The 12,773-nt window shown below is 26.6% G+C and overlaps 1 protein-coding gene across 1 annotated transcript in view; it reads left to right on the plus strand.

Annotated features, from left to right (window-relative positions):
• Positions 1-11,342: 11,342 nt before the first annotated feature.
• LOC133656152 (adenosine receptor A2a-like) overlaps positions 11,343-12,773 on the plus strand; it is an 18,434-nt gene continuing 17,003 nt past the window's right edge. Inside the window, exon 1 of the mRNA XM_062057039.1 lies at positions 11,343-11,629. Coding sequence (XP_061913023.1) covers positions 11,610-11,629 — 20 coding nt within the window. The 5' untranslated portion in view covers positions 11,343-11,609. The remainder of the gene's footprint in view (positions 11,630-12,773) is intronic.

The following is a 12,773-nucleotide window of genomic DNA, read 5'->3' on the forward strand; positions in this document are numbered from 1 at the left end:
AAATTAAAAAATGTAAAAAAATAAAATAAAAAAAGGTAGAGATTTTTTAAAGTTATTGAAAATGAGGAACGACTCGATATCTGAATCGATTCATCATTTTGAAAAATGAATTAAAATGCAAAAATAATTATTCATTTTTAAACATTAAGAAGAATACATCCGAATCGTGATTCTTATTCATGGCAGATTCTGAATCGATTCATAATTTTTTTTTAAACGATTTACAAAATTTGTATTCTTATTTATTTGTTATTTTTATTTTATTTTTTGAAGAAGGTTAATATAATTTTTATACCAAATAACACATTGCGGGAATCGGATTGAATCGCGACTCGATTCTGAATCTGAATCGAATTGAATCGTTCGGTGCCCAAAGAATCATACCAATATTAGGGGTGCACAAGAAAGTCTATCAATTGAATTAAAAATCAATTAATTTTAATTTAAAAAATGTAAAAAAATAAATAAATAAATAAATAAAAGTTAGAGATTTTTGAAAGTTATTGAAAATGAGGAATGACTCGAATCGTTCGGTGCTTAAAGAGTCCCAGCTGGATAAACCAGCTGGTCTTTCATCAACAACACAACCAGTGATTTTTTAAAAAAATGACATGAGGTCGCCTACAGCCACAGTTTTTGCAGTCTGAGTTAATTGAATAGAGACTTAATTGGAGCATTTTTGCACACTTTGTACTGTGGAACCTTGGGAACAACACACACAAAGTCACTAAGACCAGGAGAACGCGTTGTCATGCTAGCTCGTTAAGCGTGTTAGCTCGTTAGGCGTGTTATCGTGCTAGCACAATTCATAAAAATGTGATTGATTCATAAAAATATGATAGAGCCATAAAAAAATTTGATACATCAAATATGTTTGATCCATAAAAATATAATTGATCCATAAAATATGATCGATTCATAAAAATGTGATTGATCCTTAAAATATGATTGATCCATAAAAATATGATTGATCCATAAAAAATATGGTTGATCCATAAAAATATGATTGATTCATAAAATGTTTATTGATCCATAAAAATATGACCGGTTCATAAAAATGTGATTGATCCATAAAAATATGATCGATTCATAAAAATATGATTGATCCATAAAATATGATCGATTCATAAAAATGTGATTGATCCTTAAAATATGATTGATCCATAAAAATATGATTGATCCATAAAAAATATGGTTGATCCATAAAAATATGATTGATTCATAAAATGTTTATTGAGCCATAAAAATATGACCGGTTCATAAAAATGTGATTGATCCATAAAAATATGATCGATTCATAAAAATATGGTTGATCCATAAAAATATGATTGAGCCATAAAAACGATTGATACATAAAATATGATTGATCCATAAAAATATGATCGATTCATAAAAATGTGATTGATCCTTAAAATATGATTGATCCATAAAAATATGATTGATTCATAAAATGTTTATTGATCCATAAAAATATGACCGGTTCATAAAAATGTGATTGATCCATAAAAATATGATCGATTCATAAAAATATGATTGATCCATAAAATATGATCGATTCATAAAAATGTGATTGATCCTTAAAATATGATTGATCCATAAAAATATGATTGATCCATAAAAAATATGGTTGATCCATAAAAATATGATTGATTCATAAAATGTTTATTGATCCATAAAAATATGACCGGTTCATAAAAATGTGATTGATCCATAAAAATATGATCGATTCATAAAAATATGGTTGATCCATAAAAATATGATTGAGCCATAAAAACGATTGATACATAAAATATGATTGATCCATAAAAATATGATCGATTCATAAAAATGTGATTGATCCATAAAAATATGATTGATTTATCAAAAATATGATTGATCCATAAAAATATGATTGATACATAAAATATGATTGATCCATGAAATATGATCCATTCATAAAATGTGATTGATCTTTAAAATATGATTGATCCATAAAAATATGATTGAGCCATAAAAACGATTGATCCATAAAATATGATTGATCCATAAAAATATGATCAATTCATAAAAATATGATTGATCCATAAAAATGTGATTGATCCATAAAATATGATCGATTCATAAAAACATGGTTGATCCATAAAAATATGATTGATCCATAAAAATATGATCGATTCATAAAAATATGGTTGATCCATAAAAATATGATCGATTCATAAAAATGTGATTGATCCATAAAAATATGATTGAGCCATAAAAACGATTGATCCATAAAAATATGATTGATTCATAAAAATGTGATTGATCCATAAAAAATATGATTGATCCATAAAAATATAATTGTTACATAAAATATGATTGATCCATAAAATATGATTGATCCCTAGAAAGACATTGTTAGTCCTTTCCACTTGTTTTGGTGCCACAAACGCGCCTTTGGGAGCATGCGTGTTGTTGTTGTCTACATCCTCATGGCCTACACTACTCCTGATGACCCTGTCGTGCCTCAACACACACACACACTTACACACACACACACACACACACACACACACACACACACACACACACACACACACACACACACACACACTTACACACACACTTTGTGTTTGGCTTGACAGTGCAAAGTGTTGCCTTTGTTGTCTTCTTGCCGACTAAGACAGGACCTTAAAAAGCGAAGAAAGGCTCTTAGCTCAGCACTTTGCACGCCTCAAAGGCTGACGCTGTAAATTCTTGCCTTTGTCCTTCTTTGCTCTCCTCTCTGCCTTTGAACGTGTCTTTATTTGTCCTGCGTGTGTTTGTTGGTGGCGTGTGAGACAAGCGACTGGCACTGTGATTGTTTGACCTGGAAGGAAGAAGGTTCACGACAAGGACTTTTAGGGTCTCGCTGAAAAGAAAACAAAAGGAATAAAGCTCATCATTTGGTCCTGTTTTTACAAAATATTCTGCATAAAACCTACACCACTTTTACCATAAGATTTGTTTTTGTAAATGTATGCCTTTTTCTCATCGATCACAATGTTTTATTTTAAAATAACAATCACAGTTCTAATATTATTTCTTGTAAAATGACTTTTTTTTGTATAAAATGACAACAATAATTTAATTTATGACTTTTTGCTAACAGAAAATTTCTCATAAATCACAATATGTTTTATTTGAAAAAAACGCTATTATTTCTTGTAAAAATGTTTTTATAAAATCACAAAAGTTTTTTCTAATATTTTTCCGGTAAAATTATTAATATCTCATAAATTACAATATTTTTTTCTGTAAAATGACTTTTTTATTTATTTATGACTTTTATCTAAAAGACTAAAAATTTTTCTCATAAATGGCGATATTTTTTTCTTTTAAAATAACGTTTTTATTCCCCTCACAGTTCTAGTATTATTTCTTGTAAAATTTGTTTTTATTAAATCACCCAAATAATTTTATTTTTGACTTGTAGAAAATGGATGGATGGATGGACTTTTTTCTAATAGACTACAATATTTTTCTGGTAAAATTTATTATTTCTCATAAATCACAATATTTTTTCTGTAAGGTTTTTTTTTTTTTTTAAATTAATTACTTTTATCCAAAAGAGTAAAATATTTGTTCATGTAAAATAATTTATTTCTCATGAAATGACAATATTTTTTCTTCTGGTAAATGTATTACTTTCTTTTTTTAATACAATTTTTTAAAAATTATATTTTTTTTTACTTTCTCATAAATTACAATATGTTTTCCAGTAAAACCTTTTTTTTCATAAACTTTTAAAATAACCATTTTAGCCCTCATAAAATTATTTATTTGTATTATGATTTTTTTTTAAATAAAATTACCAAAATAGTTTAATTCATGACTTTTTGCTAACAGACAATATATTTCCTGTAAATCCTTTTATTTTTCATAAATTGCAATATTTTTTCTTTTAGAATAACGACCCCCCCCCCCCCCCCCCCCACAGTTCTAATATTATTTATTGTAAAATAACATGTGTTTTTATAAAATCACAAAAGTTTTTGTACTTTTTTCTAATATTTTTCTGGTAAAACTATTTATTTGTCATAAATCACAATATTTTTTACTGTAAAATGACTTCTTTTTTTTTAATTTATGACTTATCTAAAATACTAAAATATTTTTTCATGTAAAATAATTTATTTCTCACAAAATTACAATATTTTTTTTTCTGCTAAATGTATAACTTTCTTTTTTTTACTAAAATTTAAAAAATGTTTTTAAATGTTTGACTTTCTCATAAATTACAATATTTTTTCCAGTAAAACCTTTTTTTGATAAAATAACACATTTTTTTCTTTTAAAATAACAATTTTTTCCCTCACAGTTCTAATAGTATTTATTGTAAAATTAATGATTTTTGTATAAAATTTGAAAAATAATTTAATTGATGACTCTTTGCTAACAGACAATATTTTATTGTGAAGCCTTTTATTTCTCATAAATCACAATTTTATTTTTTTCTGCAAAATTAAATTTTTTTTAATTAATGATTTTTTTCATGTCAACTAATTTATTTCTCTTAAATCACAATATTTTTTTCTGTTAATTTATTCTATTTTATTTTGTATTTATGACTTTTATCTAAGAGACTAAAATATTTTTTAATGTAAAATAATTTATTTCTTATAAATCACAATTTTCTTTTTGGAAAAGGAAATTTTTTTAGATTTATGACTTTTATCTAAAAGACAAAACATTTTTTCATGTAAAATAATTTATTCATCATAAATCACAATATTTTTTTCTGTAAACTGACTTTTTTTTAAATTTATGACTTTTATCTAAAAGACTAAAAAATTTTTAAGTAAAAATACTTTATTTCTCATAAAATAAAAATAAAAAAATTCTTGTAAAATAATTTATTCCTCATAAAATTACAATAATTTTTCTTTTGTTAGATATATTACTTTTTTTTTAAATAAAATTTTATTTTTTTAAATTTATTTTTTGCTTTCTCATAAATCGCAATATTCTTTTGTTTTAAAATAACAATTTCCACCCCCTCCCAGTTCTATTATTATTTCTTGTAAAATGAATTTTTTTTGTATAAAATCACAAAAGTAATGACATTTTTGACTTTTTTCTAATATTTTTGTGGTGAAATTATTTATTTCTGTTGAATCACAATATTTTTTCTGTAAAACGACTTCTTTTTTTTAAATGTATGACTTTTATCTAAAACACTAAAATATTTTTTCATGTGAAATAATTTATTTCTCATAAAATTACCTTCTTTTTTTTTAATCATTTTTTTCACATAACATTACAATACTTTTTTTCTGGTAAATGTATTACTTTATTTTTTTTAATACATTTTAAAAAATGTTTTTAAATGTTTTACTTTCTTATAAATTACAATATTATTTCCAGTATAACCTTTTTTTTTCTTTCATAGAATAACATAATTTATAAGACCTTTTAAAGTCCAATTATGACTTTTCATCCTAATAACTAAGGTAATTGTTATTGACATTACGACTAATAAGGACTTCTGCTGATATTAATATCATAAATATTGTATTTCTTTTGAGTGCGGCCCTAAAGCTACTTTGTCTGTGAGAGTTGGAGTAAAAAAACAAAAACAAACATTGTGTTGCATGTTCACTCTCGTTCTGCATCGTCATCATCAAAAGATGTTTTGTACATAAAAGTTAGTTTTCTGAGTCAGGATAACACGTCTTCAATCTTCTACTGGATGATGGATTCAAAAGTGTTCATGCTGACCATCTTTTTTCTATTTGGACGTTTCAACTTGCTGTGCTCGCCTGCCACAACTTTGAAGACGAACATGTTGGAACGTTTGCAGCCGATGTTTGTACACAAATATGAATAAAAATATCCTGTACATTTGTCAAGTTTTTTTTAGACCAGGCTTATATTTTCACCCAGTTTTTGTTTTTTTTTACATTGTGAGCACAACATCTTGTGGGTAAAAAGACACCAACAACTCAAACACATCTTTTTACATAGTAAAATAATGAATTTTTACTTGTAAAATGATCACAAATGTATTTCCTCACTAAATTAAAAAGTGTCCTTATTCTCCAAAATTTGACTTTTTTCTTCTAGCTAATGTAAAATGCAACTTTTCTAATAAAACGAAAAATAATGACTATTTTCATAATTTTTTTCTCTCAAAAAATTACTTTTTTCCCCTTATATCGCAACTTTTTCTGAAAAAGGGTTATCCTAATCTCATAAAAATACTTTTTCTGATAAAAAAATACTACGGATTAATATTGAATTAATATTACGACTTAATGATTTGTCCCGTAGATTTCCTTCATAATAATTGAATCTCCCCCAAAATGTAGAATTTTCTCTGACAAAATTATTTTTTTGTACGTCTCATAGAATTATGAATTTTTTCCTCATTAATTTATTAACCTTTTCTATAAAATTAACCCCATTTTTAATTCTATTTTTACTGATAATATTATGACTTTTTTTCTAAAAAAAACTACAACTTTATTTTCTCATCAAAATACGACGACAACAATAACTTTAATCTCTTATTATTATGATTATTTTCTTCATAAAATTCCAATTATTTCCACTTAAAACTATTACTTTTTTTTCTGATTATTATGTTTTTTTCTTCATAAAATTTCAAATAATACCTCTTAAAATTATGACTTTTCTCTTAATATTATGATTTTTTTTCTTCCTAATATTCCAAATATTTCCTCTTAAAATGATGACTTTAATATCTTATTATTGTGACACTTTTCTTCATAAAATTCCAAATATTTCCTCTCAAAATTACTTTTTTCTCTTATTATGATTATTTTCTTCATAATATTCCAATTATTTCCCCTTAAAATTATGATTTTGTTCTCTGATTATTATGTTGTTTTTTCCCATAAAATTCCAATTATTACCTCTTAAAATAGTGACTTTTTTCTGTTAATATTATAACACTTTTCTTCACAAAATTCCAAATATTTCCTCTTAAAATTATGACTTTAATCTCTTATTATTATGACACCTTATTTCGTAAAATTCTAAATATTTCCTCTCAAAATTATGACTTTTTTATTTTATTATAATGACCATTTCTTTCTTAAAATTCCAAATAATTCCTCTTAAAATTATGATTTTTTTCTCTTATTATTATTATTTTTTCATAAAATTGTAAATATTTCCTCTTAAAATTATTACTTTTTTCTCTTATTATTATGACACTTTTCTTCATAAAATTTTAAATATTTCCCTTTAAAATTATTACTTTTTTCTCTGATATTATACCTTTTTTCTTCATAGAATTCCAAATATTTCCTCTTAAAATGATGACTTTAATCTTTTATTATTATGACACTTATCGTCATAAAATTTCAAATATTTCCTCTTAAAATGATTTTTAAAAAAATATTATTATGACTCTTTTCTCACAATATTCCAATTATTTTCCTTTAATATAATGACTTTTTTCTCTGATTATTATGCTTTTTTTCTTGATAAAATTCCAAATATTACCTCCTAAAATGATGACTTTAATCTCTTATTACTATGACACTTTTCTTCATAAAATTCCAAATAATTCCTCTGAAAATTATGACTTTTTTTCTTTTTATTATGATTATTTTCTTCATAATATTCCAAATATATCCTCTTAAAATTATGACATTGTTCTCTTAATATGATTATTTTTTTCATAATATTCCAGATATTTCCTCTTAAAATGATTACTTTAATATCTTATTATTATGACACTTTTCTCACAATATAAATGTTTTTTCCCCTTAAAATGGTGACGTTTTCTTCATAAAATTCCAAATATTTCCTCTTAAAATGTTTATTCTAGTTTTACTCATAATATGACTTTTTTTTCACAAAAAACTACAACTTTATTTTCTCATCAAAATACAACGACATCTCTCAAAAATGTCCTAATCACTGAAAATCAGGTCATAAATTCACACTTTTTCCCTCAGAATTTGACATTTTACCTCCGAAAGTTATGACCTCTTTCCTGTAAAAAAAATATTATTTTATGATGATTATAAAATTATTTATATTTTCTTGTAATATTATCCTTTTTTAATTCAATTCCAAATTGTTCTTCTTAAAATCTTTTTTTTTTTTGTAAGAATATAATTTTTTTCAATAAAATTTAAAAAATTATAATAAAATTATGAGCCTTTTCTTCATAATGTTCCAAATATTTTGCTGTGTTTTGGTGTTCTCCTGCCTTCCCTTTTATTTTGTGCCTGCATTTTCCCTGTTGTGCTTTCTCTTCAGTTCCCTCTTCCTCGGCACACCTGCAGCTAATCAGTTCTTGCACTATTTCAGACAGCTGTGCGTTGCTGCTTGTTGTTTCTGGTTCCTTCCATGTTTGCTGGACTTCCAATTCCAGGTACGTTTTTTCCTCCCTAATTATTCACCAAACCTCCGTGTGTTATTTTCTGTCCTCCCTGAGGTGGAGAAGATATCTTTGGTGGACTTTTCCTTAGTTCGGTGTGCCCGGAACCTTCCCCTTCCCCTTCCCCTTGTCCACCTCTGAGGTTCCTGCCTATTGGCTAAGTTCTATGTTGTGTGTTTCTGCCACATCACCTCTTGTTAACCTTTTTGCACTTAATCAAAGACTCTCCTTTTCTTTGTTACATCTTTCCTACCGTCTCTGCATTCTGGGGTCAACACCGTGACCAAGTCCTAACATATTTCTTCCTAAAATTATTACTTTTTTTCTCTTATGATTTTCTTCACAAAATTCCAAATATTTCCTTTTAAAATTATGACTTTTTTTTCTTTCATTATCATTTTCTTCATTATAGTCCAATTATTTCCTCTTAAAATTATGACTTTTTTTCTCTGATTATGCTTTTTTCTTGATAAAATTCCAAATATTACCTCTTAAATTTTTATTGTACTATTGTGACCCTTTTTGTTAAAAAAAAATCTGAATATTTTCTTTTAAAATAATTACTTTGTCTTGTTCTATGAAAAAAAAAATTCTTATTGATATTACCTTCTTTTTTCTCAAAAATTTAAATTTTCTTAAAATTATGACTTCTTGGGGTAATATTATGCACCTTTTTTTTCTCCATGAAATTCAAATATTTTTCCTCCTAAGATGATTAGTTTTCTTCCTAAAATTATAGCCCTTTTTTCATTTACATTTTTCATTTTTCCTACTGAAATGATTACTTTTTATCTTAATATTATGACGCTTTTATTCATTTTTTATTTATTTTTTCCTTTGCCCCTTTGTCCATTAAATTAAAAACGTTTCCTTTTAAAATAATTACTCTTCTAATCTTGTGGCCCATTTTTTCATCCATTGTTTTCTTTTAAAATGATTACTTTTTTTTGGAATATTATGGCCTTTTTATTCATATAATTTAAAAAAAATTATCTTAAAATATTTTTTTTGTGATATTACCTTTTTTCCCAAACATTAGGATTTTCCTCTTAAAATGATGACTTTTTGGTTGTAATATGCACCTATAAATCCAAATATTCTTCCTCCTAATATGATTATTTTTTCTCCTAACATTATACCCCTTTTATTTACATTTTTCGTTTTTTCTCCTGCGATTACTTTGTTGTATTATGGCACTTTTATTCACAAAATGTATGTTTTTCCTCAATTGTTTCCTTTTTTTTCCCCCCAATATTTTGCCCCTTTTCCATTAAATAAAAAAATAAATATTTAAAATAATTACTCTTTTCTTGTAATCTTATGGCCCATTTTTTCATAAAATGTTTTCTCCTAAAATTATTACTTTTTACCGTAATATTATGGCACTTTTTCTCATAATTCAAAACCAATTCTATTGAAATGATTACTTTTTTGTGATATTACTTTCTTTTTTTCTCAAAATCAATAATATAACCTCTTAGAATTATAACCTTTTTGGGGTAATATTATGCACATTTTTTAAATAAAATCCAAATATTTTTCCTCCCATTTTTATTAAAGTTTTTCATTTGTCCTCCTGAAATGATTTTTTCTCGTAACATTTTGCCCCTTTTTCCATTCAATTAAAAATGTTTCCTCTTAACATGATTACTATTTTCTTCTACTATTATGGCCCTTTTTTCATAACATTTTTTAAAAATTATCCTAAAATAATGATCTTTTTTGGTAATATTATGTCCCTTTTATAGATGTGTGTGTGTATATATATACATTTTAATTCTCCCGAAATTATGACTTTTTTGTGATATTACTTTCTGTTTTCATACAAATTTTAATATTTCCTCTTAAAATGATTACCTTTTCGGGGTAATATTATGCACAATTTTTTTTCATAAAAGCTAAGATGATTATTGTTCCTCCTAAATTTATTACCCTTTTTATAAAAAAATTTTATTTTTCCTTCTGGAATGATTACTTTTTTCTGTTAATATTTTGCCCCTTTTATGAATAGAATTCTTTTTTTTTCTCCTATAAAAATAATTACTTTTTTCTCGTAATATTTTGCCCCTTTTTCCATTAAATTAAAAATGTTTCTCCTTAAAATGATTACTCTTTTCTTCTACTATTATGACCCTTTTTTCATAACATTTAAAAAAAATTATCCAAAAATAATGATCTTTGTTGGTAATATTATGACCCTTTTATACATTTTTTTTTTTAAGTTCTCCTGAAATTATGACATTTTTGTGATATAACTCTGTTTTCATACACATTTTAATACTTCCTCTTAAAATGATTACCTTTTTGGGGTAATATTATGCACCTTTTTTTCTCTCCATAAAATCTAAATATTTTTCCTCCTAAGATGATTATTTTTCCTCCTAAATGTATGCCCCTTTTTTATTTACATTTATTTTTCCTTCTGAAATGATTACTTTTTTTCGTAATATTTTACTCCTTTTATGAATAGAATTCATTTTTTTCTCCTCTAAAAATATTTACTTTTTTCTCGTAATATTTTGCCCCTTTTTCCTTTAAGTTAAAAATATTTACTTATAAAATGATTACTCTTTTCTTTCAATTTTACAACCCTTTTTTCATAGAATTTTTTTGTTTTTTATCCTAAAATAAGGATCTTTTTTGGTAATATTACGACCCTATATATATTATTTATTTATTTTAAATTTTTCTCCTCCTAAAATGACTTTTTTCCAGTAAAACACTGCCCCTTTTTTTCATTACATTTTTAAACGTTCCATCTTAAACACATCCCTTTTTTTGTATTACGACCATTTTCCCTAATACAATTGTGATTATTTCCTCTAAAAAGAATGACTTATTTTTGAAATATTAAGACCCTTTACTTGTAAAACTTTATTCCCAGAAGACATTTGTTGATTTAATCCTTTGCTGTCCTCTTAGTGCGACTAAAAAGTCTTGAAATGCTGGCTGAAAGTTGTGCTTGGTGCTTTATGGAGGGCTCCTTCTTCTTATCACAACATGCAGGATGTTCTTATCACCTTCGCTCTTTGTTTGCTGCTCTTGGCGGCCGAGCAGCCGACTGGAACTAAGGAGACATCTGCCCTCGGTGCTTCCTGCTCTCAGTCCTCCTGCCGTGCACTTGCACTTGCTGCAAGTCTGCTTGCTGTTTGTTAGGGATGAAGAATAGTTGGAATTGTTGCGGGTGCAGGATTGTGTTGGACTTAGTTGATCAGGACTCCAGCGAGCAGACCACCACAACAGCAGACGGAACATGAACCATGACCAACCACGGTAAGAAATCATCATCATAATCATAATAATGTCAACTTTGTTGTATTTTTGATCAAATTCTGATCTGAAAGAACCGCTTGAGAAGAGTGTGACTAAAGGTCTATAACTAGGTCACAATAATAATAATAGTAAGTCACTAAAAGGGGGGTGACTAGTAATAGTAAGTCACTAAAAGGGGGGGTGACTAGGTCCTAATAATAATAGTAAGTCACTAAAAGGGGGGGTGACTGACAATAATAATAGTAAGTCACTAAAAGGAGGATGACTGTCACAATAATAAATAATAATAATAGTAAGTCACTAAAAGTGAAGTGAAGTGAATTATATTTATATAGCGCTTTTCTCTAGTGACTCAAAGCGCTTTACATAGTGAAAACCCAATATCTAAGTTACATTTAAACCAGTGTGGGTGGCACTGGGAGCAGGTGGGTAAAGTGTCTTGCCCAAGGACACAACGGCAGTGACTAGGATGGCGGAAGCGGGGATCGAACCTGCAACCCTCAGGTTGATGGCACGGCCACTCTACCAACCGAGCTATCACCGCCCCAAATGGGGGGTGACTGACAATAATAATAGTAAGTCACTAAAAGGAGGAGGATGACTGTCACAATAATAATAATAATAATAGTAAGTCACTAAAATGAGGAGGATGACTGTTACAATAATAATAGTAAGTACCGGTAATTAAAAGGGGGGTGACTGAGTTCTAATGATAGTCACCCCCCTTTTAGTGATTTACTATTATGTTTGTGACAGTCATCCTCCTCCTTTTAGTGACTTACTATTATTATTATTATTTATTATTATTATTGTGACAGTCATCCTCCTCCTTTTAGTGACTTACTATTATTATTATTATTATTATTATTATTATTATTATTGTGACAGTCATCCTCCCCCTTTTAGTGACTTACAATTATTATTATTATTATTGTGACATAGTCATCCTCCTCCTTTTTTTGACTTACTATTATTATTATTATTATTATTATTGTGACATAGTCATCCTCCTCCTTTTAGTGACTTATTATTATTATTATTATTGTGACAGTCATCCTCCTCCTTTTTTGACTTACTACTATTATTATTATTATTATTATTATTTATTATTATTATTGTGACAGTCATCCTCCTCCTTTTAGTG

The sequence above is a fragment of the Entelurus aequoreus genome, linkage group LG08 (assembly GCF_033978785.1).
Source record: "Entelurus aequoreus isolate RoL-2023_Sb linkage group LG08, RoL_Eaeq_v1.1, whole genome shotgun sequence".
NCBI classification, from domain to species: domain Eukaryota; kingdom Metazoa; phylum Chordata; class Actinopteri; order Syngnathiformes; family Syngnathidae; genus Entelurus; species Entelurus aequoreus.